General features: G+C 41.0%; 1 protein-coding gene across 1 annotated transcript; it reads left to right on the plus strand.

Annotated features, from left to right (window-relative positions):
* Positions 1–3720: 3720 nt before the first annotated feature.
* Positions 3721–24630, plus strand: rgra (retinal G protein coupled receptor a). Its single transcript, XM_059946964.1, has 7 exons — positions 3721–3804; positions 6470–6626; positions 9250–9371; positions 14553–14706; positions 15179–15296; positions 21752–21865; positions 24220–24630. Exons 1-7 carry the CDS (start codon positions 3726–3728, stop codon positions 24361–24363), a joined length of 888 nt encoding a protein of 295 aa, XP_059802947.1. The 5' UTR covers positions 3721–3725; the 3' UTR covers positions 24364–24630.
* The last annotated feature ends 1799 nt before the right edge of the window (positions 24631–26429 follow it).

Genomic DNA, 26429 nt, shown 5'->3' on the forward strand with positions numbered 1-26429 from the left:
CGAGGAGGCTTATAAATATAGTACAGAATCCAATCACAAACTGCATCTCCTTCCAATTTCCTTAATCTAGCTCATTGCTCAAGAATATCTGAAAATCCAAACCAGATGATGGTTCACATATTAAGCATCCTTTGTCATCTGTTATTCTTAAAATTATAGAAAGCATTATTAATTCTAGTGAAACCTGATTTCACTGAGATATACTGTGGAGATGGATTATCTCATACACATGGTATGATTGTAGGAACATTCCCATTGACCGTAATATTCGTTTGGTTTCTACCTCAAAATCTTTCTAATTTTATGAGAATTGCACTTCATTCCAATAAAATATTGAATTTTTTTTCATGTTTTAATCAATTATTTAGCTGCCAATTTTCTCCATTCCACTCTCCATGAAGGCCAATGTTTTGTTACGGTTCTTCTTGGATTTTGTTCCTGTGGATAACCAGACTAAATAACTCTCATCATACACGTGTCTATTCGGGAGTGGTGAACCTGCTTGACAGCATATACCTAAACTGGCAATAATCTGCCAAAAAATTCTCTTGGGTGTCATGGTAATTTTAAGCAGAGATTATCACTGATTAATGAACTAGTACAATAATTAGATAGATAGATAGATACTTTATTGATCCCAAAGGAAATTAAAGTATCACAGTTGAATTACAAGTGCACAGATATAAATACTAGAAGAGAAGTAGAAAGAATAAAAAATAAATTAACACAAACAGTCTAACAGGAGGGGTGGGGGGGCAGTTCATCACTTCCCCGCTATAGGTTGATTCCTTATAGAGGCTAATGGCCGAGGGTAAGAATAATCTCATATAGCACTCTTTGAAGCAGCACAGTTGTCTTAGTCTGTTACTAAAAGTGCTGCTCTGTTCAGTCAAGGTGGATGGTGGAATTGCTGGCTTTGTTGCAAAGGTTATAGACGATATGAAGATAGGTGCAGGGGAAGGTAGTTTTGAAGAAGTAGAGAGGCAACATGAGGACTTAGATTAGGAGAATGGGTAAAGAAATGGCAGGTAAAATAAAGTGTAAGGAAGTGTATGGTCATGCACTTTGGTAGAAGAATGAAAAGGTTATTTTCTAAATTGAGAGAAAATACAAAAACACTGAGGTGTAAAAGGGCTGGTGGGTCCTTGTGCAGGATTCCCTGAAGGTTAATTTGCAGATTGAGTCTGTGGTGAAGAAGGGAAATGCAATGTCAGCATTCATTTCAAGAGGACTAGAATATAAAAGCAAGGATGTAATGTTGAGACTTTATAAAGCATTGGTGAGACCTCAGTTGGAGTATTGTGAGCAGGTTTGGGTGCCTTATATTAGAAAGGACGTGCTAACATTAGGAGATTCACGAAAATGAGTCCAGGATTGAATAGCCTGTAGTATGAAGAGCGTCTGATGGCTCTGGGCCTGTATTCCCCGGAATTCAGAAGAATGACGGGTGACCTCATTGAAACCTATCGAATGGTGAAAGGCCTTGACAGAGAGGATGTTTCCTATGGTAGGAGAGTCTAAGACACAGCTGCAGAATAGAGAAGCATCCTTTTAGAACAGAGATAAGGAGGAATTTCTTTACCTAGAGAGTGGTAAATCTGTGGAATCCTTTGCCACAGGCAGCTGTGGGGGCCAGGTCTTTATGGTGCATGGGATGCTGTCACATTTCTGTAAGAACAAGCAAGCAGTAGTACCTCATCTCACATGAATACAGCCAAACGAAAGTGTTACTCTGGGGCCAGGTTGCAAAACACAGCACCAACAGTCAAACACAGCACAAGGCAAATATAGCACACACATGATTGTGGTAAACACACAGTCACACAAAAATATATGTATTGTAGAGCAGTATTGACAGGAGATCCAGCCTGCGGGGCTTAGCTTTTTAATCTAACACCAGTTTCAGAGCACTCCCTCACACAGCTTTTGTCACCTCCTCCCATGGGTGGCTGTAAGAGGTGACTCTTCAGTATGAGGGCCTGGGAGGCCTGGTCCTTGCATTAACCCAAGGCTATGGAGCTCCTCTGCTGACGTCTTGATAATGAACCGGACTTACAGTATCGTGCTTTGTATTATTAATATCCAACAGGGTCTTGTGATCATAAGAAATTGTATAATATAATAATTGTATTATTTTTAATAACAATTATAATAAAATAATTAAATAAAATTAATTTAATTTTAAAAAGGAAGCACTCAGCTGGTCAGGAAATATCTGTGAAAAAAGAAAGGGGGTTAAAGGTTTCAAGCTGAAAACCATTCTTCTGAACTAGGAAAGAGCTAAACCAAGTTACATTTAAATTGTATCTAGTTTGTTATTATTTATTTATGTATTGAGATACAGTGAGGTATAGACCCTTCCAGCCCTTCGAGTTGCATTGCCCAGCAATGCTCCGATTTAATCATAGTTTAATCGTGGGACAACTTATAATGACCAATTAACCCACCAATTGGTACATCTGTGGACTGTGGGCGAAAACCAGAGGAAAGCCAGACGGTCACAAGGAGAATGTATAAACTCCATACAGGCAGCAGTGGGTGTTGAACCTGGGTCACTCGTACTGTAAAGCACTGTGCTATCATGCCACAGTAGAGTGTTGAAGAGAGAGTAAACAAGCAAAGGCACATGGAAATGTGTCAAATATGGGTCAGAATTGCAGGAAATGCTCGTCAGATCAGTCAGTGTGACTAGAGGAAGAGAAGCTGTGTTAGTATTACAGAGATGTGACCTACAGCCCATTCTGCATTGGGCACATGATTAATAGATGCATGTCCAAAATGGCATGTGCAAGTTAGCAGGGCTTAGACAATGCATAGAGAAAAACACCAATGTTACTGAAGGTGTACCAAGCACAACAAACATGGAGTGGAGTCAAACACTTCTTTCACAAGTTGTTTCTTCACCAATCACCAACACTGATAGTTTAGGAATGAAACCAATTAATTCAGCGGTACGCATGGCAGTATACCACACAGTTTTTGACTGGTCTGTCAAGAACTGTGAGGTATACAAGACTCAAGATTATTTAATGTCATTTCCAGCACACAAATGCAAAATAATTGCTACCTTAGATCTGATGCAGCACACTTAAAACACAATAATTTTAAAAATCAATAAATATAAATACAAGAAGTTAGCTTATATACATAGACTGACTGTATAAAGCGATGCTAGGCACAGGAGTGTCTGTACACAAGGCACTTCTGACAAATGGTATGTGTATTTGAAAGCATGCATTAAATATGCATCTTTCAAAGGTTTACCCTTAAAAGCAGTGAGATTTAACTTGCTGCACATGCTCCTGTGTATATTATTTACTTAAGTGTGTTTGATGGCTGCTAAGAACTAGGTAACGTAGTTACCATATATGACATATAACTGTACCATGCCATCAAGGGTTACTCATGGAGATTGAATTTGTACAAAAGTGGTTGGGAAGCATCTGAACTCAAGCAGTCTCCAACCCTTCCCACAGTGGATTTGATTTACACTTCTTCACAAAGACCTTGTTGTAACAAAAACACATTTCAGACTTGAAAAAACATGACTTAATAGCCTAAAGTACAAAGCAGTCATGAGACATTTTTCTCAGGATTATAAAGTACCCTTGCCCCACCCCCCCCCCTCAGAGTTTACATAAACCATTGGCACATTTTCAAGCTCAGCAAACTGTATTTAAGAAGCAGTTCTCTCTTCTTGATAAGCAGTGTTGCAGAGTGTAAAGATGGTAACTTCCCATCCATTGACTGAGGGATTCACTGAGTTGGAAGTCTTTGCACTGGGAACTGCTCTGTTACTGGAAGGTAATTTTAAACACAAGACATGATGAAAAGCCAGAGCAACACACACAAAATGATGGAGGAACTCAGCTGGTCAGGGAGGATCTATGGAAATGAATCAACAGTCGACGTTTCGGGCCAAGACCCTTCTTCAGGACTGGAAAGGAAGAAGGATGACATCAGAATAAGAAGATGGGGTAGGGGGGGAGGGCTAGCTAGAAGTTGATGGGTGAAGGCAGGTGGGTGGGAAAGGTAATGAGCTGGAGAAGAAGGAATCTGATATAGAGGGAGAGTGGACCCTGCAAGAAAGGGATGAAGAAGAGCCACCAAAAGAGAGGTGATAGGCAGTTGAGGAGAAGAGATAAGAGGCCAGAGTGGTGAAGGGGGAGGGAAAAAAGTTACCAGAAGGAGAAGCCAATATTCATGGCATCAGGTTGGAGGTTACCTAGAAGGAATATCAGGTGTTACTCCTCCATCCTGAGAGTGGCTTCATTGTGGCAAAAAAGGAGGTTAAGGACCGTCATGTTGGAACAGTAATGGAGAAAGGAATTAAAATGGCTGACCAACAGGAACTGGTTGGGTCTTTTGTTGATAAAGAAGCAGAGAGCTTTAAGGCCTTCTTAATGGGAGATAGAAGTGTATAGGGACAGGTCATCCTTGGTGAAAATGAAGCAGTCAGGGGCGGGGAATTGAAAGTTGTTGAGGAGATAAAAAGCATGTGAAGTGTTGCGAGTGTAGGTGGGAAGGCTCTGAACCAAAGGAGATAGAATGGAGTCCAGATATGCCGACACAAGTTCAGTGGGCAGGAGCAGGCAGAGGCAATGGGCCTACTGGATAGTCAGGTCTGTGGATCCTGGATCCTGGGCAGGAGGTAGAAATGAGCACTTCTGGATAAAGGAACTATGAGTTTGGTGGCAGTGGATGGGAGTTCTCCAGAGTTGATGAGGTTAGTAATGGTGTCAGAGATAATTTTCTGAGTGGCGTCCCTTTCAAGGGGTAAGTAAGAGGAGGTGTCTGAGTGTTGCTGGCTGGCCTCAGCAAGGTAGGGGTCAGTCCACCACGCTACATCAGCACCCCTTTTGTCTGCTGGTTTGATAGTAAGGTTGAGATTGGTGTGGAGAGAGTGGAGGGCAATACTGTACGTTCAAAGGGGTTAAGGTTCGAGGAAGAGAAAAGAGCGAAGTCAAACTGGTTGATGTCTCATTGGCAACTAGAGATGTAACGATCCAGAGCAGGCAGGGAACCAGAGCTGGGCGTTCAAGAGAGCAAGAAGATTTTATATTTGATTTTCCAGTAGTAGGTTAAATAAATGTACTTTGATTAGGTGCAGTCATATTTGTATGAAATAATCATAACTAATGATACAATCAATAATATCAATCTTATGTCAGATCTATCATATTTATTTTCCACTTTCTTTTTCTGTTTTATGGAATATTCATGTCGTCATAATCACAATGTCTGATACCAATATGTGCAGACGTATTTCAGTATAAGCAAGATAACATTTCTGCTTGACTTTAGGTGGATTTGTGGACTGGTTATGCAGCAAGCTAAATATTTGCCTTTCATAGCTTTCAGGTATTGCAAACGTTTTCAATATTCCAGTGTGTAACAGCAGGGTTGCAGCAGTAAGTGTACCGCTATTTAAAATTCAGAGTGTCAGAGTTCAGAGTTCAATTCCAGCATCCTCTGTAAGCAAGTGCGTCTGTTCCTTCCCATGTGCATGTGGGCTTCCTCCGGGCATTCTGACTTCCTCGCACAGTCCAAAGACTTACTGTTTAGTAGGTTAATTAGTCATTGCAAATTGTCCTGTGATTAGGTTAGGGTTAAAATGGTAGATTGCTGGGTGGTGCAGATTGAAGGGCTGGAAGGGGCTGTTTTGTGCTGTACCTCAATAGTACCTAAATAAAATAAAAGCGTGATTGCTGTTGTGTCTGTGTGTGTAAGAGGAAGAACTAGTTTGAAAGCAACTCAAAATCTTCTGTTTCCATATTAAAATAACCTCAGAGGCTATTTTATTAGTTACCTCTTGTGCCTATTAAAACTGTTGTAACATGTGGTTATTTGAATTCCTTGCACCTTCCTGTCAGCTTGAACCTGTCTGGCCATTCTCCTCTGATCTCTTTTGTTAACAAGGCATTTTTGGCCCCAGAACTGCCACTCGCTTGATATTATATTTCTCACACTATTCTCTGTGAACTCTAGAGACCGCTGTGCATGAAAATCAGAGGAGACCGGCAGTTCTTGACATATTCACACCACTTCCAACTGGCACCAACGATCATTCCACAGTGAAAGTCACTTAGATCACATTGCTTCCCCATTCTGATGTTTGGTCTGAACGACAAATGAACCTCTTGACCATGTCTGCATGCTTCAATGCGTTGAGTTGCTGCCACATGTTTGGCCGATTAGAAATGTGCATTAGTGGCCAGGGGTACAGGTGTACCTAATAAAGGCTACTGAGGGTAGGTTTGACATGCACACTGCGGTATTCTGATACCCATTTCCCAAGATCTCAGTTGGTTGCATCTGTCCTTCAATGGGTTGAAGCAGTTTCTGTTTCTCATCAAAGCTAGATAAGGTATTTTGATTGGAGTTTTATAACCAAACCTCACTGTGACAGGAATGCTTTACATTGCATTAGTTCAACCACACTCACATTGTGTTTTTCTCTGCTCTGCAGCACTCATCGGACTAGTCCTGAACGGCATAACACTTTTGTCCTTTTATAAGATAAAGGAAATCCAGACATCAAGTAATCTCCTGGTCGCCAGTTTGGCTGTATCTGACTCAGGCATCTGTGTGAATGCATTAATCGCTGCATTTTCAAGCTTTTTGAGGTAAACACAGTTTGGATTGAACATAAATATGGAGAATATGTAGCACAGAAGCAAGCCACTTGGGCAAGGTAATGCACACCAGTGTTTATGCTATCAAAGGGATCTCAAGATAATATATGGTGGCATATACACTCAGTGACCATTTTATTAGGTACCTCCTGTATCTAATAAAGTTGCCACTGAGTGTATTTCTGTATGTTTGCGGTCTTCGGGCTGTTGAAGCCTATCCACTTCAAAATTTGACATGTGCATTTAGAGATGCTCTTCTGCACACCACTATTATAATGTGTAGTTATTTGAGTTACTGTCGTCTTCTTGCCAGATTGAGCCAGTCTGGCCGTTTTCCTCTGACCTCCCTCATTAGCAAAGCACCTTTGCCCACAGAACTGCCGCTCACTGGATATTTCTTTGGTTTCATGCTCCGTTTTCTGTAAGCTCCAGCGACTGCTGTTCATGAAAATCCCAGTAGATCTGCAGTTTCTGAAATACTCAAACCACCCCACCTGGCACCAACAATTATTCCATGGTCAAAGTCACTTAGATCACGTTTCATTCCGATTCTGATGTTTGGTCTGAACCTCTTGACTATGTCTGCATACCATTATGCTTTGGGTTGCTGCCACATACTTAGATATTTGCATTAACAAGCAGGTGTATCAAATACAGTTGCTGAGTTTACGTACATTAATTATACGTTTACTTTGAACTTTGAACTTTAACTATGTTCCCAACTGACATCCTCCTGTACTATTTCTTCCCAGCATAACCTTGTATTCCATCTTCCTCTTTTGCTTATCCATTTTACCCTGATGTGTCTCTAGACCAGGGGATCCCAGCCTTTTCTATGCCATGGACCCCTACCAATGACCGAAGGGTCTGTGGACCCCAGGCTGGGAACCCCTGCTCTAGACCATTGACTGCAATTATTCCTTTGGTGCTGTTTTCTATACTTTAATGAAGCTCTGCATAAATTAATTCCCATTGAACTTCTTGCTGGGTTTATTAGTGGTTCACTACTCCAAGATCAATATGACCCTTCCTTCCCACATACACTAGCTCTCCATTTCTCTTTCATCTGTGTGCCCATCTAAGAATCTCTTGTATGTCCTCAACTTAGCTACCTCTACTATCACACCTGGCAGTACGTGCCACACACTTACCACTCTGTGTAAAAGATCTACTTCTGACATCTGCACCATACTTTCCTCAAATTTCCTTAACATGTTAGCCATTGATGTCCCGAGAAACAGGTGCAGCCCAGTCTGTCCACTCCATCTATTCTTCTTATCATCTTATACAGATGGAGAAGAGTTCAGCTCCACAGATGATGATTTAGTTCCCAAAGAGTTCAATGATCTTTCACATGTAGGTAAGGTTAGGGAATTTATCAGATCCTATAGGTTGCATATTAATCAGAGGATTTTCTCCATTAGAACTTCAGGGAGTTGCGGACACAGCTCAGCACATCATAGAAACCATGGACTCTACACTCCTCACCATTTTGGTAAAACAACCAGAATAATCAAAGATCCCCCCCCACCCCCCCATCCACACAAGACATTTTTTTCTCCCCTTTTCCATCAGGCAGAAGATAGAAAAGCCTGGAAGCATGACCACCAGGCTCAAATACAAAATTTATCCCTCTGTTATAACACAATTGAACAGTTGGTTCTCATAATAAGATGGACAACTGCATTCATTGCTCTGACATTAAATGTAGCTATTGAAATCCATTGACCCCACAATCTGCCTTTTCATAGCCTTGAAACTTATTGACTGCCTGCCTCTTTGGCTGGATGACCAGATAATTTAATGTTGATGTTGAGTGGATTTATTCCTTTTGTAACTTTTAACTTATAACTTTTATGCTCTTTGAAAGAGAGAACGGTGGCTGTGGCATTTCATTAGTCTTGCAAACTATATGTCCTGAATGACACCTGTAAACATGAAGCCTCTATCCATATTGTACTAACAAATCATATGTCACCAGGAAGACCTGGGGTCCATACTGAAAGTCGATTGGATGTACTCAAATTCAGATGACCAGAGCAAATCCAATTAGGAAGTTGAAGCCCAATGTTAGTGAATCTGCAAGTCCGCTGGAGGCTGGAAATACCTGGCCTTGGTTTGGAGGACAGTGTGTGTGAGTGGCTAGGCAGGTGGCTGGGTGTGAGGGAGGAAGGTTGCTTGTTCTGCTGTTGTTGTTTTGTTGTTTGTTGTGTTGTGTGTTGTTGTGCTGAGCCTGGTGGGCATGCAATGTTGGCACCAGAATGTGTAGCAACACTTGAGGGCTGCCCCCAGCACATCCTTGGATGCGTTGATTGTTAACATAACCAACACATTTCATTGTTTTGATGTACATGTGAAAGGTGAACTTGAATCTTGAATCTTGAAGCGGCAACACTTGGAGCCTGTTCCCAGTACATCTTTATGTAGTGGTGGTTATTAATGCAAATGATACATCCCACAGCATGTACACATGATAAAATAAAATGGTTCTGAATGTGAATTTGAATAAAAATGTACTTTTTTGGATCTTTAAGTGTACCTGCACTGTCCAAAAATGGGCTTTAACAATCCCACTTTCCCACCACATCACATTTCCTGCTTGCCTCTCTCACAGGTACTGGCCTTATGGATCTGAGGGATGCCAGACCCATGGCTTCCAAGGTTTTCTAACAGCCTTGGCCAGCATTAATGGCTGTGCAGCCATTGCCTGGGACAGATATCATCTAAGCTACAGCAGTAAGTAATTCTGACCATTTTCAGTCAAAACAAGACGGACCATGATGAAGAAGTTTGCAGATTGCATCACAGAATCATAGAGCAGGACAGCACAGAAACAGGCTGTTTGGCCCATCTAGTCTGTGCCAAACCATTGATCTACCTAGTTCCATTGACCTGCACCCAGACCATAGCCCTCCATACTCCTCCCTTACAAGTACATAGCTACACTTCTCTTAAATGTTGAAATTGAACCCACATACACCACTTCCACTGGCTTTTCCACACTCTCACCACCCTTTAAGTAAAGATGTCTCCCTTCATGTTTCCCTTAAATGTTTCATCTTTCATCCTTAACCTATGAACACTAGTTGAATCTCACAGAACCTCAATGGAAAAAGCCTGCTTGCTTATACCCTACCTATACCCCTTATAATTTTATATATTATGTTCAAAGCTCTAAGTATATTTATTATAAAAGTGTAAATACGTCACCATATATAATCCTGAGATTCATTTTCTTGTGGACATTCACAGTAAGTAAAGCGAAACACAATAGAATCAACAAAAACACACATAACAATGACGGACAAACAACCAATGTGCAAAAAGCAACAAAATGTGCAAATGCAAAAAGTGAATAAAAAAAAAGTAATTGTAATAAATAAATGAGCAATAAATATCGAGAACATGAGATAAACAGTCCTTGAAAGTGAGTCACTTGTTTGTGGAATGAGTTCAGTGTTGGGGTGAGTGAAGCACATGATGACTCGAGTAACAATGTGCTGAGCCTTATTGAAATCTCAGGGAAGGAAAACAACTTTATTTATCTGAATATCAGAGATGTGAATACGTTGTAAAACAAAAAGCTGAAAGAAGTCTAAATCCATTGATTCTATTGACGCTGTGGTCAGCGAGACCTTAAAATGGACTTCACAGACAGGCTCATTTGAATGTACTCTTTGTGAGCACATTAAAGATTAGTGAAAGACTGACTATAACACTTTGTAGAGTTTGCCTTTGTTCTAATAATCTCTGAATTTATTTTTGCCACATAGATGGAAGCTTTGTTTTCATCACTTTATTGATTTAATTATATAAGGTATGTGATTCCCAACAGTCTGAAAGCTCTTCAGTTCTGTAAAGCTTGCAGAAATAATCCCATTCCTTTCCTCAGCTGATTGCTAAGGCTGATTTCTGTTGTACATTAGCATCATTTTTCATTCCTGCCACAGGGATGCTCACTCTTAATAGTGCAGTCAGTCAAGGGGCCTCTATTCCCATGTGAAATGTGGCAGCAAAGCATTAGCAAGCTATGACAGGGCCAACCTTGAAACAATTCACATTTGTTCTATTTTAAAGGACCTCGCGAGAGAACTATTAAGAATGGGAATCTTGCTTAAATTCACCTTAACTGACCCCAGCTTACCCATCCAGGGCTAATATGTAGCAAAGGTGAAAAAACACTTGGGCTGGAAATAGTCAACAGGTCTGTGGAAAGAGAAATAGAGTTAACATATTGGGTTAGAAGTTGTTCTTCAGAGCTGGGAAAGAAATTTAAAAAAGGTGCTTTTACATTGCCGAGAAGGATGGGTAGAACAGAGGGAATAGAGTTAGCACAAGTAGGGCAGCTAAAGAGTGATTGTACAGACGAAGACCATAAGTCACAGGTGCAGAATCAGTCCATTGAGTCTGCTACCATTCTATCATGGCTGATTTATTATCCCTCTCAACCCCAGTCTGCTGCCTTCTCCCTGTAAACTTTGACACCCTGAATAATTAAGAACCTATCAACCTTTGCTTTAAATATACCCAATGACTTGGCCTCCACAGCTGTCTGTGACAATGAGTTCCACCCTCTGGCTGAAGAAATGTCTTCTCATCTCTGTTCTAAAGAAAGGGGTGTCCTTGTATTCTAAGGATCTGCCCTCTGGTCCTTGTTTCCCCACTAGAGGAAGCATCTCCTTTGTGCCCACTCTATCTAGGCCAATTCAATAGATACTTCAAGATTTGATAGACTTCAGTGAGATCCCTCTCATTCTTCCAAACTCCAGCAAGGAAAGGCTCAGGGCCATCAAACAGTCCTCATTGATAAACCCTTTCTCATACCTGGGATAATTCTCGTGAACCTCCTCGGGAGCCTCTCCATAGAAAGAGACATTTTTTTTACTTGTCCTCACCCTATTGCTGATATTCCCTTTGTTCCATCATGCTTTCTGCATGTCCTCTACATCCTATAGTCATCCCTATTTTTCTTAGTCCAAATTCTGATGAAGACTCTCCAACTTAACATGATAACTCTTTGCAAAGAGTGGTGTAATTTCCAGCATTTTTGCTTTTATTTTGGATTTCCAGCATTGATAGTTCCAGAAACATAGAAAACCTACAGAACAATACAGGCCCTTTGGCCCACAAAGTTGTGCCGGACATGTCTCTACCTTAGAAATTACTAGGGTTACCCATAGCCCTCTATTTTTCTAAGCTTCATGTACCTATCGTATCTGCCTCCACCACTGTTGCCGGAAGCCCATTCCACGCCCTCACCACTCTCTGCATAAAAAACTTATCCCTGACCTCTCCTCTGTACCTACTCCTAAGCACCTTAAACCTGTGCCCTCTTGTGGCAGCCCTGGGAAAAAGCCTCTGACTATCCACACGATCAATGCCTCTCATCATCTTATACACCTCTATCAGGTCACCTCTCATCCTCCAAGGAGAAAAGGCCGAGTTCACTCAACCTGTTTTCATAAGGCATGCTCCCCAATCCAGGCAACATACTCATAAATATCCTCTGCACCCTTTCTATGGTTTCCACATCCTTCCTGTAGTGTGGCGACCAGAACTGAGCACAGTACTCCAAGTGGGGTCTGACCAGGGTCCTATATAGCTGCAGCATTACCTCTCAGCTCCTAAATTCAATTCCATGATTGATGAAGGCCAATAAACCGTACGACTTCTTAACCACAGAGTCAACCTGTGCAGCTGCTTTGAGCGTCCTATGGATTCAGATCCCAAGGTCCCTCTGATCCTCCACACTGCCAAGAGTCTTATCATTAATACTATATTCCATTATCATATTTGACCTACCAAAATGAACCACTTAAAGACACTATTAAAAACACAAAATGCTGGCAAAACTCAGCAGGCCAGACAGCATCTATGGGAGGAGGTAGTGACAGCGTTTCGGGCCGAAACCCTTCATCAGGATCACTACCTCCTCCCATAGATGCTGTCTGGCCTGCTGAGTTCTGCCAGCATTTTGTGTTTTTATTTATTTCCAGCATCTGCAGATTCACTCATGTTGCCTCTCACTTCACACTTATCTGGGTTGAACTCCATCTGCCACTTCTCAGCCCAGTTTTGCATCTTATCAATGTCTCGCTGTAACCTCTGACAGCCCTCCACACTATCCACAACACCATCCTTCCACTTCCTCATTTAGGTCATTTATAAAAATCACAAAGAATAGGGGTCTCAGAACAGATCCCTGAGGCACACCACTGGTCACTGGCCTCCATGCAGAATATGACCCGTCTACAACCACTCTTTTCCTTCTGTGGGCAAGCCAGTTCTGGATCCACAAAGCAATGTCCCCTTGGATCCCATGCCTCCTTACTTTCTCAGTAAGCCTTGCATGGGGTACCTTATCAAATGCCTTGTTGAAATCCATATACACTACATCTACTGCTCTTCCTGCGTCAATGTGTTTAGTCACATCCTCAAAAAATTCAATCAGGCTCGTAAGGCAAGACCTGCCTTTGACAAAGCCATGCTGACTATAGCTAATAATATTATGCCTCTCCAAATGTTCATAAATCCTGCCTCTCAGGATCTTTTCCATCAGCTTACTAACGATTGAAGTAAGACTCACTGGTCTATAGTTTCCTGGGCTATCTCTATTCCCTTTCTTGAATAAGGAAACAACATCCGCAACCCTCCAATCCTCTGGAACCTCTCCCTTCCCCAGCAAGGATCATCGCCAGAGGCTCAGCAATCTCCTCCCTTGCCTCCCACAGTAGTCTGGGGTACATTTCATCCGGTCCCGGCAACTTATCCAACTTGATGCTTTCCAAAAGCTCTAGCACATCCTCTTTCTTAATATCTTTTTATGTTTGACAGCATTTGGCTGATAAGTTAATATAGTTAATTAACACTTGAGGTCTTAACACTTCATACTGATGCCCCAGAATTACAGTATGATGCTGCCTGACTCATGGCCTGAATCATTGGTTTGGTTTGAAATTATTGTCATGTGCAATAGTGTTAAAAGGAAGCAGGTTCACGGATTTGCTAAGTGAGATAGAAGACACTGATTCCAAATAAGCACATTAGCTATTTATTTAGAGACAAACAATGAAACATTCAATCAAACATTTAGGGAGCCCTAGGTTACACACACTACAATACAACACTTAACTTTCAGTAACACTTCAAACTCCGCAGGTACCTCATTAAGTCTCTCCAAGTTACACAACTAGAAATCTAAACATTCAACAAACATATACTTAGCTGTGTGCATGGGCCCTCCTGTATCTGCAGCATACTTTCCCGGTGGATTTTCAGCAAATGGTAATGAACACAGTGTGCAGCTGAGTGCCCGGAGATAATGGAAAGCAGGAGACTGGATACTGGTGCCGTGGCATACAAGGCAACCAATCAGAAAGAGCTGCTGCATCATTTGATCAGGACAATCGATGATGGGCATGGCAGGAACATCTTTTGATCAATAAATAAACAAGCCCTTCACATTACAATCAGATTGGGTGAAAAGCCCGTCATGCATACTGATCGTACTGATCAAATCGTTACACAGAGACAGAACCAGGTAAAACAATAACAGCTACAGAGACAGTGTATTGTAGGTAAACAATAAAATGCAACATCATAAGGAGATAGACTGTGATGTCAAGAGTCCAGGGTAATGTACAAGAGTCTGATAACAGTAGTACAGAAGCTGTCCTTGAGCCTTTTGGTATGGTATGTCCGTTCAGGCTTTTAAATCTTCTGCCTGAATGGAGAGGGGCGGAGAGAGAATATCCAGGGCTGGCGGGGTCTCTGATTATGCTGGCTGTTTTACTGAGGCAGCAAGAAGAAAAAGGAAGCTATGATGTAAGTTTATAATATTAAAATTCCATTTGGCATGTAGCAGTTGGACTTAAATTTCTATTCACCAAGCTGGAGCATTGATGCTTTATACTTCAGGATCGAGATTACAATGGAGCAACACCATATTTGTTATATGGTTTAACTGGGCTTTCGCTGGATTCTGGTCACTTATGCCATTGCTGGGCTGGGGTGAATATGACTACGAGCCATTGAGAACCTGCTGCACTTTGGACTACTCGAAAGGCGACAGGTTGGTGCATGACTTTCTTTAGCACTGTTCATTCCCTGGAAGCTGTTCTGGCTGGCAAAGCCAGTATTTGTTATCCATTTCCAAATGTCCTGCAAAAGAATTACATAAATTTGGATGAAAGGTTTTGGCCAGAAATGTCGACTGTTTATTCCCCTCCATAGATGCTGCCTGACTTGATGCTTGCCTGTCTTGCACTTTCTCTGTATTGTTCAGCATTTCCAGCATTTGTAGAATCTCTTTTGTTTATAAATCATCCTTAGCATAGCCAGTTTTGTTGTTGGAATAAAGTACCTGTTCCTTTGGAAAACCAAAAATGGGAAGGTATTATTGAGAATATCTTGACAAAATGATCTTGAGTTATGTGAAATCAAACCAGTATCAGAAGGATACAATGTGCAGGATACTGAAGTTCATTACACTTTGTTAAGTATCTTAGAAACTGATGTATAACTCCATCCTTTATTCTTTCCAGAAATTTTATCTCATTCTTCATTCCATTGGCACTTTTTGAATTTGGCCTTCCACTTTTCATCTTGTTGACTTCTTACCAATCTTGTGCGAATAAGTTCAGGAAAACTGGACAAACCAAGGTAAAGAACAAACAACACATAATGTTAGTAAGATTATAACCAATAACCTTTCAAGTTTTTCACCATCATAGTACACATTTTTATTTTATGATAGTTTTCTTCTGTGTAATCTCAGTGGATAATCATGAACTTTTGGGTTTGAAACACATCATTTTTTTAAGATGGAAATTACATTTCTGACTCATATTTTAAACCTCCGGTGAGTAAAATGTGAATTACTAACAATTTCTAAATGATTCCTTTGTGAATAAGAGGAGTCAGTTAACCCTGAGGAAGAAAAGTATTCAATGTTTAGCACCTGACATGGTAGTCTAGCAGTTGGTGTCATATAGTGCCGGCTGTAAGATCAGGGTTCAATTCCCACCACAGTTTGTAAAGAGTTTGTACATTCTCCCCATGACCATGTTTCTTTTCTTTGGATGTCACCACATTTTGTTTTTTTTTATTTTCACTTACTGAGATACAGTGTGGAACAGGCCTTTCCTGCTCTTTGAGCTGTGCCACCCTAATTTTTTCCTAGTCTAATCACGGGACAATTTACAATGATAAATTAACCTACCAACTTGAACGTCTTTGGACAGTGGGAGGAAGCTGGAGCACCTGGAGGAAACTCACGCGGTTATGGGGAGAACATACAAACTCCTTAACAGGGAGTGGCAGGAATTGAACCCAGGTCACCTGTACTGTACTGTACTGTGCTAACCACTACACTACCATTAAAGATGTATAGGTTAAGGCTGATAAGTCCTGGGCATGCTATGTTGGTTCTAGAAGTGTGGCGACACTTGTAGCTGTCCCCAGCACATCCTCGAACTGTAAAGGTCATTGATGCAAAAGCAACATGTTTTACTGTATGTCATGATGTTTCAGTGTACACATGGCAATTAAAGCTAATCTTTATCTAATCTTTCCAATGCCAAGGTTGGAAACTGCTTTATCATATGATGAGTAGCATTCTCTATATACAGTAGCTTATTACAATATTAATCATCTTTTCACATTAATATCCCTTTGTTTCTCAGTATTACATCTTACTGATCATTTACCTAGAGGTAGTTTGAGCATTTCACTCATTTATGTAAAAGAAAAAGAGAGCAAGGTTTCATCCTATTAATTTGCATCAAATCTGGGTTCAAATTCCAAAACAACTGGACCAGTTTTAAACTATTACAGAGCCCAGAAACATAGAAACATAGAAAACAGATGCAGGAGTAGGCCATTCGGCCCTTCAAGTCTGCACCGCCATTCAGTATGATCATGGCTGATCATCCAACTCAGAACCCTGTACCTGCTTTCTTTCCATACCCCCTGATCCCTTTAGCCACAAGGGCCATATCTAACTTTCTCCTAAATATAGCCAATGAACTGGCCTCAACTGTTTCCTGTGGCAGAGAATTCCACAGGTTCACCACTGTCTGTGTGAAGAAGTTTTTCCTCTAGGTGCAGTCTCACCATGGCCTTGTACAACTACAGTAGAACCTCCCTGCTCCTGTACTCAAACCCTTTTGCTATGAATACCAACGTATCATTTACCTTTTTCACTGCCTGCTGTACGTGCATGCCCACCTTCAATGACTGGTGTACAATGACATCCAGGTCTCGTTGCACCTCCCCTTTTCCTAATTGGCCACTGTTCAGATAATAATCTGTTTTCCTGTTCTTGCAACCAAAGTGGATAACCTCACATTTATCCACATTAAATTGCATCTGCCATGAATTTGCCCACTCACCTAACCTGTCCAGTCACCCTGCATCCTCTTAGCATCCTCCTCACAGCTAACACCGCCGCTGGATAGCACATAGTTTGCGTTTGTGGTTAATTCATAAAACTCTTGAAAACAGAGAATTGTTTTGCAGAGATTTGCCTTTTTTTTTGCATCCCTTCAAGGTTAGTTGTGACAGGCTTTTAAATTTAACTAACAAGTGCCTGGAACATCATAGTGAATATACAACTGAGCAGCAACGAAAAATGGCTAATGGAAGTGAAGAAAAAAGGACCTTGTGCTCAGTACTGGTTGCCTCATTATAGGAAGGATGTGAAAGCTTTAGAGAGGGTGCAGAAGAGATTTACCAGGATGCTGCCTGGATTAGACAACATGTCTTATGAGGGTAGGCTGAGAGAGCAATGTATTTTCTCTTTGGAATGAAGTGGGATGAGAGATGACATGATAGAGGTGTACAAGGTGATATGAGACATTGACTGAGTGGATACCCAGAGACTTTTCCAAGGGTGGATATGGCTAATATGAGGGAGCATAATTTTAATGTAATTGGAGGAAAATATAGGAAGGATGTCAGAGGTAGATTGCTTACACATAGAGTGGAGGGTGCATGGGGTGGTGGTTGAAGGAGATATATTAGGGGCAGTTAAGAAATGAGAATGACTACAGAAAATTGTAAGAGGATGTACAAGGGTTCACAGACTGAACAAATGTTGTTCACTATGGAGAAGGGTAAAGTCGGGCATTTTGGAAATGAACTGCTGCATAACTGATTAGGTGCTGATCAAATAAAAGGAACTAAAAGATTTGTGGCAGTATATTCATGACCTTTAAATTATGAGATTGGTATAAATAAGATAAACGAGACCCTAGGTCACCGGGTACAAAAAAGAATGCAGCAACATTAATTTTGGTTGAAATATCTCTTGAACTTCTATGAATTCTGGAACATCAAGAACATTAGACCAACAGGAAGTGTAAGAGAAAGTGGGTTTGACATCTCAATAAATAAATGCCAAAGAATCAAACTTAACTTGCTTGGCCACTATCTAAGCATCCATAATGAGATCTCAGAATGCAAAGCTCTAAACTGACCTACATTTAAGTAGCTTGTATTTAAATTTGAGGTTATCCTTTATGAACCTCAAACTCCATAAGCCAAGAAATGAACACAGAACCCTCTCATCCTTCATTAAAGATGAACCAGGCAATGAAGTATGTCTCCCAGCTGTTTGCACTAAAACTCATTAAAGTTGTGCATCACTTAATGCAATGAATTATGGAGGTTGTAAAATATTTCCAGAAAGTTAACAGAGTATTAATTATAATAATAATTGGAAGCTGAGAATTTTACAGTGGAGAATTATTTTAAATTCAAAGATAGCTGAAAACATGACTGCATAAAATGGTTGACATATATGTGTTGACCATTTTATGTAATGGCCAACACAATATGTAGGGGTGTCTTCAAAAGAGCTAAGAGAGGTGATGACGATGTACTATTGAGAAAGGCAAGTTTTAACATAGAACAGAATAGCACAGTGCAGGCCCTTTGTCTCACAATGTTGTGCCAACATTTTAACCTACTTCAAGATCAATCTAATACTTCCCTCCCACACAGCCCTCCACTTTTTTTTCCATCCATGTGCCTTTCTATGAGTCTCCTAGTTGTTCCTAATATACCTGCCTCTACCAGCTCCCCTCCACCCTGGCATTGTATTCCATGTATCCACCACACTCTGTGTTGAAAAACTACCTGTGATATCCCCCAATTGCCTTAAACTTATGCCATGTTGTATTACCCATTTTTTCTCTGGGGAAATGTCCCTGGCTGTCCACTCTGTCTGTGCATCTTATCATGTTATAAATCTCTATCAAGTAACCTCTCATTCTTTGTTCCAAAGAGAAAAGATCTGGCTGGCTCAACCCAACCTCATAAGACATGCATTTTATTTCCTATTTCTATGTCTAACTGCACTGCAGACATTACTCAGCCACCTTCTGAGTGACAGGGTGATTGCCTGTTCCTGATCTCTCTGGCTGAAGGACTCCACAAAGGAGCAGAACCTGAGCTATCTGGCACCTTTTCACCATTCTTATCTCAGATTATAATTAAGAGATCTGAAGCTGACAGGTCTGTCCTACATTCTTATTCTCAAACTTGCTATATCCACATCTATTCCATCACCCTTGCTGTATGTAATAGGTGAAACTTACTTAAACGTGGAGCCATTGAGAGTGAAAACCCTCTTAACTAGAGAAAGAAGCCCAAAGGGTCTCAGAAAGTCAAAAGGAAATAATCTGGTTTTAATATGACCCAGAAATAAAGTAGCTGGAGTTTCTAATAATGCCAGATACAAATGAGAGGAGAATGTCAAGCTTTGTAGAGAAGACTCAAGGTGAAGCACTTACACTCCATTAAGATCCACAAATGTCAGAAACATTAGGTCTCAAAACATCACTGCCCTGGGGATCTTCTGATTGGTGAAGCATGGATTCTTGAGGATTTAGAAACTATCGTATTCCTCTTCCCAGCTGCTCCATCAGGGCATTTCACATGATTCTGAGAATTGAAAGTTAGGCCATGTATTTCCCTCAGGTCTCATCCTTTGAAGTGGCTAATAATGTCATCAGCAAAAGATGACAATTTGCATATGCAGGCCCTTATTTTATAATTAGCCTAGTTTCTTCTTGGTTCATTCACATAGAGACTCACGTCCACAGACCTACAGGCTACAGCTCTTCAAATGCTCATTCAAGTAGCTTTTAAAAGTAGTGAAGGGTTTTCCCTCTAAGAGCTTTTTAGGCAAGGACACTTACTAACTTTCAATTGAAAACAAAATTTCAGACCATACTCCAAGTAAACTCTCACTCTATTAAAGTAAATTTAACGTCTTTAACTATCAAATCTCTAGTCTGATGATTGTTCCATGTTTGGTCAGCTGTACATTGACACAACATCCTTCCTTGCACCAGAGAGGAATACTTAAAAAAAGCCTAACGTATTATTATTAATGAAAAACCTCGTGATCTTAAATGCCTAAAACCATCAACATATTATCCCAATCTAATATGTGTAAATGACCATTGATTGATGATTTGAATTAATTAATTAGATTTTATGTTTAGTTTTATTGAGATACAGCATGGAATAGGCACTTCGGGCCCTTTGAACCATAACACCCAGCAATCCATCAGTTTAATCCTAACCTAATCACGGGACAACTTACAACGACCAACCGGTATGCCATCGGACTGTGGGAGGAAACAAATTAGACAAATATTCTCTACATAAATAAATAGATACCCTGTGGGCTACTGAGCCGATTGTTACTGTGTATAAATGCGCAACACATCTACAGCTCAGGCCATCAGAGTTTGGAGTTGAACTCTGACAGCATCTGTAAGAAATTTGTACGTCCTTCCCGTGAATGTGTGGGTTTCCTCTGGGTGCTCCAGTTTCTTCCCACACTCCAAAGACGTACTGGTTAGGAGACTATTTGGACATTTTAGATTGTCCTGTGATTATTGTAGGGTTAAATAGGTGGGCTGTTGGACAGGTGCAGCTCATTGGCCCAAAGGGCTTGTTCCACACTGTTTCTCTAAATTAAAAAAGTAGAGTTGTGAACCTGGCTTCCATCAGTCTGCATCATGCTGTGACACTGAGTTCAGTTGCAGGTCTCTCCACTTGCAAAGGTCAAGCCAGACCCAGTCTGAAATCTCAAGGGGGTAAAAATTCTTATTGAGGCATACACTTTAAGACAGAGGTTCCCAACCGGGGGTCCACAGACCCCTTGCTTGATGGTATTGATCCATGGTGCAAAAAAAAGTTTGGGAAGCCCTGCTCTAAGACAACATAATTGTATCTGCACTTGTATTCTGTTTCTGAAATAACAGCTCCACCAGCTTTTTTGAATTTGTAACATGCAGGTATCTCATACCAAATCGCCAACATAAGAGCTGAATATTTAGAAGAAGTTTGGGAATCTCAATTAATTGACCTCAAGTCTGGGAAGGAATCTATCCTGTCAAATTACGACAGGAAAGCTCAGAGAGAAAGGTGGCAAAGATTCAAGGGGAATATAATATAAAAACAAGGAGATAATGCCGAGGCGTTATAAGACACTAGTCAGGCCATACTTATAGAGTACTGTCAACAGTTTTGGGCCCCGTTTCAGAAAGGATATATTGTCATTGGAGAGAGTCCAGAAGAGGTTCACGAGGATGATTCTGGGGATCCAGATCTAGAGGGTGAATTTTTTGAACAGAAGTAAGTAGGAATTTTGTTTTTAACCAAAAAGTTGGTGAATCTGTGGAATGCTCTGCCAAAGAATGTGCTGGAGGCCCAGTCCGTGGGTATATTTAAAGTGAAAGTTGATAGATTCCTGAGAGGTCAGGGCATCAAGGGATATGGTGAGAGGGCAGGTGTGTGTGGTTGAATGGCATCAGGGGTCAGCCATGATGAAATAGCAGAGCTGGGCAGAATGGGCAGAATGGCCAGATTCTACTCCTACATTTTATGGTCTTATACTGAAAAAAGGTACTCAGATTAACCAATGATAATGAGTTGGCTGTGAATTACGTGGAGTAAAATAAATAATGAAGCTAGAGGAAGTATGCATAATTTCCAGAAAGATTTTTTCATCTGGCTATTAAAAATCTGTCTCTTTGCTTTGTGTGATATAATTGTTTAGTGAGCTGAACCATTCTAACAATTATTTTGTTTCTGAACAGTTCAATACAGGACTACCTTTTAAAATCATTCTAATATGCTGGGGCCCTTACAGCCTCCTTTGCACATACGCTGTCTTTGAAGATGTTACCATCCTATCTCCTAAAATTAGAATGGTAAGTCTGTTTATAGGTGTGTTGAAAAGGCAAATGTCCAGGAAAGAGATACAAAAAAATTCAATCAGACTTTTTCCCTCTGAGGGTGCATAAGACTCAAACTGAAGGTCATTGGTTCAGGGTAAAATGTAGGATATTTAAGGGAAATTTGAGGGGGATCTTCTTCAGTCAGAGGGTGGTGAGTGTGTAGAATCAGCTGCCTGCTGTTGATGTGGAGCTGGGTTCAATTTCAACGTTTAAGAGAGCTTTGTACAACTACATGAATGGACAGGTTATGGGCTATGATCCGGGTGCAGGTCAATGGGACTGGGTAGATTAATGGTTTGACATGGACTGGATGGGAAGACAGGCCTGTTTCTGTGCTGTAGTGTTCTATGACCCTATGACTCCAGTAAAGTGGGTTAGCTGTCTCAGTCCAGGTCATAGTAGCATGAGTTCATCAGATCCATGAGCAAGGCCAAGCCTCTCCAATTGATCTTTCTTCACTCGTGTCAGAAATCAGTATTTTTTGCTGATGGTTGAACAATTCCACCTCAGAAATGTCTGCATAAAGACCTAGATGATCAATTGCTACTAACAATTGCCCCCATTCAAGAGCCAAGCAATTCACCGACTCGGTCCAACTGTCCACCCTTGATGGCAGTCCCATCACTGAGATCCCACCAACAACATCCCGTGTCCCACAATCAAACCATCCACAGAAATTCTGCTGCTATCAGAAGCTGGGTATCCTGTCACAAAAGATTCAACAAACAATTCCCTTTTCCAATATCTACCAAGGATGTCAAATGGAATACTTACAAGTAGACCAGCTGGATGGCACAATTGGTAGCCTGACTGTCCCTGACACAAAACTTCCACACAATCTTTTACCATTACAGTGTGTACCACCTACAAAATACATTGTAGTTACTATCAAGACTTATTTAATTGTATGTTCCAGGAACAAATCAAGAAGAACAAGGACTGCAGGCAGACAGGAACCTAGCAGCTGCATTTTCCTTTCTTTTAGGCTTTACCCATTAGGTTTTACCCATAGCCCTCTATTTTTCTAAGCTCCATGTAGCCATCCAGGAGTCTCCTAAAAGACCCTATCGTTTCTGCCTCCACCACCGTCGCTAGCAGCCCATTCCACGCACTTACCACTCTTGCATAAAAAACTTACCCCTGACATCTCCTCTGTACCTACTTCCAAGCACCTTAAAATATGTCCTCTCAGCCCTGGGGAAAAGCCTCTGACTATCCATACTATCAATGGTTCTCATTATCTTGTACATCTCTATCAGGTCACCTCTCATCTTCCGTCACTCCAAGGAGAAAAGGCCAAGTTCACTCAACCTATTCTCATAAGGCATGCTCCCCAATCCAGGCAATGTCCTTGTAAACTCCTCTGCATCCTTTCTATGGTTTCCACGTCCTTCCTCTAGTGAGGTGACCAGAACTGAGCACAGTACTCCAAGTGGGGTGTGACCAGGGTCCTATATAGCTGCAACATTATCTCTCGGCTCTTAAACTCAGTCCCACAATCCCAACATGTCTGCAAGCTTTTATGCATTGAATTACTGCCACATAATTGGTTGATCAAATAGTTGCATTAATGAGCAGGTGTATAGGTGTACCTAATAAAGCGGCCACTGAGTGTACAGTGGAAACCCGAGTTTGGGACTGAATTCTTGAATAACCCTCCCAAAATCACCATGAGGATACATTTACTTGAAATATTGCAGTGAATCAAGGAAGTAACTCTCAAGGACAATTAGGGATAGGCAATAAATCCCTGCCTTGTTAACAAAGTCCACCCCCAACTGATAAAGTTTGGAAATCCTTTGGACCTTACCTTTGAGATATTGTAGATATTACAAAAGCTGAAATATGCGTTGGTCTTCAAAACAAAGTAGTAAAATTGTAAAGGAATCTGCCATTTCCTAGATTTAGTTTGGTCCAGTCGCAGTTTTGCGATACAGTACATGGGTTAATTGGGTACGACTACATGGTCACGAAGCACATGCAGTGCCAGCAATCAGAAGATCAGGGATTCATTCCTGCTGCTGTGTGCAAAGGGTTTGTACTTTCTTCCTGTGACAGCTCGTACTTCCTCTGGCTGCTCTAGTTTCTTCCCACATTCCAAACAAGTAGGATTAGGATTTGTATGTTGTGAGGATGCCATGTTGGGACTGGAAGCACGTCCCAGCGTTTCTTCGTACTCTATTGGTCATTGGTGCATACAATGTAATTCATTGTATGTTTCAAAGTACATGTGACAAATTAAGCTAATCTAATTTTCCTTAAGAATCTCATAAATTTGCAAGTCTGATGTAAATATAACAATGTCCTGATGTACTTCTGTGTTTCAGCTTCCTGCCATTCTTGCAAAGACTTCCCCCATAGCCAATGCTCTTGTGTATGCATTGGGGAATCCGAGTTACCGAGGAGGAATCTGGTCCTTCCTAACAGGACAGAAAATGGAACCAATGGAAATAGATGGTAAATCTAAGTAAATAAAACTAGTTACAAGATAATCAATAGGAAATGAACAAAATGCAAAACAAAACGATCGAGCCAACCTGCATATTACATTAGTTTCTCAGCATTTTTATTCTGTAATGTATCAGAATCAATGACACGTTATTGAGGGGCCACTTAGTACCTTCAGTACCTAATAAAGTGGCCACTGAGTGTACACTCGTGGTCTGTGCTGCTGTAGCCCATCCACTTCATGCTAAACAACATGAATATGCATGTGTACCTTTTGGCTCCAACATTCTCTAAACCTAAAGGATTACAAGTATTTCAAATAAATGATTTTTGTTCTCTTTGCGTTTAAGACTTTTGGCATATTGTGTTTCATTTGTTTGGTTAAATATCTACTGTTTTTTTAATGTCAGGTGGAGCAGTGCACAATTAGAAATACTGTGTATAGTATGTGGTTTTTGCTGGAGTTTGTCTGCAGTGCCCTAAATAGATTCAATTCTCTATGTGAAGAAATGGGATTCAATTTTTTTCCATGCTATTTTTAAAATTATAATCTTTTGTATGTCAGAATACACTACAAATATTCTAAGTCATTGTTACACAACCATTAATTCTAGTTTGAATAGTTGTACCTTTTATGTCAGACTAATTGGTTGACTTTGACGTCCAGCGTAGCAAACAGCGGTACAGTTTCAGATTAAACAGAATGCAGGGATTCCAGCATGCCACAGATGTTATTTCAATCCTTTCTTAGAGTCAGGTGTTTTCATTATATTTTCATGGCTAATTTAAATAATTCCTTAGCATTGGGACTGTAAGACACAGGAGCAGAATTTGGCCTTTTGGCCTATCGAGTCTGCTCTGCCATTTCATCATGGCTGATCCATCTCCCTCTCTTCCCTTTCTCCTACCTTCTCCTCGTATCCCTTCATGCTCTGACTAATCAAGAATCTATCAACCTCCATCTTAAATAATGACCTGAGCCCCACAGCTGCCTATGGCAATGAGTACCTCTCTCTGGCGAAGGAAATTCCTCCCCATCTCCTTCATAAATGTCCCACTTGGTGGTGCAATAAAATCAGCACCAGACTCTGGAGCGAAGGTTCCCGAGTTTGGATCCAAGTCAGGTGAGTCAGCAACTCAGCCTTGTATAAAGAGGAATAGCTTGCTACGGAAACACCGTCATGACGGTGCCCCGATAACTCCACTGCCGAGTTAAGGGTCCTCCTCCTCTCAATTTTCTCCCAATTTAGAAATCAGTCTTCACAACAGATCTGTCAAATTGAGGAAGAAATATTTGATCTAAGAAAGGAGACAAGTGTTTTTTTTACGTACATGGAGGTTGGTAAGTGCCTGGAATATGTTGTGCTGGGAAGAGGTGGAGCAGATACAATAGCAATGTTAAAGTGGCATTTAGACATGAGTAGGTAGGGAATAAAGGACATAGATCTCACACAGGCAGAAGGAATTAGTTAGATTGGCATCATGGTTAGCACAGTCTTTGTGTGGGCTGTAGGACCTGTTCTGTAATATGTTCGAAATTCTCAGCAGTGTGGCCTGAGGAACTGAAGGTTGAAATGGTGGCACAGTAGCTTAGTGGTTATTGTAACAATATTACAGTTTGAGCGATCTGGGTTCAATCGCACTGCTGCCTTTACGTTCTGCCTGTGACCATGTGGGTTTCCTCCCTCACTCCAGAGGCTAGGTTAATTGGTCACGGGGGTGTAATTGGGTGGCGCGAGCTCGCTGGCCCTGCTACGGGGTTGTATTTCTAAATAAAAAAGTTGAGCCACCAAAGCATCAGCCCTGGCATGAGAACAAAATCTACAATGTAAAACATTTTCAGAGGGTAATACCCCTTTCGTCCAAATCTCTGAGACTATAAAGCAACACTAATGTATGACAACATTGTCACATTAAGAAATAGTTTGCTGCAATATAAATAAATGTAACATAGAAACCATAGAACATTACAGCACAGAAACAGGCCTTTTGGCCCTTCTTGGCTGTGCCGAACCATTTTTCTGCCTAGTCCCACTGACCTGCACCAGGACTATATCCCTCCATACACCTCTCATCCATGTACCTGTCC

The sequence above is a fragment of the Hypanus sabinus genome, chromosome 21, assembly GCF_030144855.1.
Source record: "Hypanus sabinus isolate sHypSab1 chromosome 21, sHypSab1.hap1, whole genome shotgun sequence".
Classification (NCBI taxonomy): domain Eukaryota; kingdom Metazoa; phylum Chordata; class Chondrichthyes; order Myliobatiformes; family Dasyatidae; genus Hypanus; species Hypanus sabinus.

Coding starts and splice junctions, on each gene's coding strand:
- rgra (XM_059946964.1), top strand. CDS start 3,726: ATGGTAACTTCCCATCCATTGACTGAGGGATTCACTGAGTTGGAAGTC. Junction 3,805..6,469: donor AACTGCTCTGTTACTGGAAG/GTAATTTTAAAC, acceptor TCTGCTCTGCAG/CACTCATCGGACTAGTCCTG. Junction 21,866..24,219: donor TATCTCCTAAAATTAGAATG/GTAAGTCTGTTT, acceptor TCTGTGTTTCAG/CTTCCTGCCATTCTTGCAAA.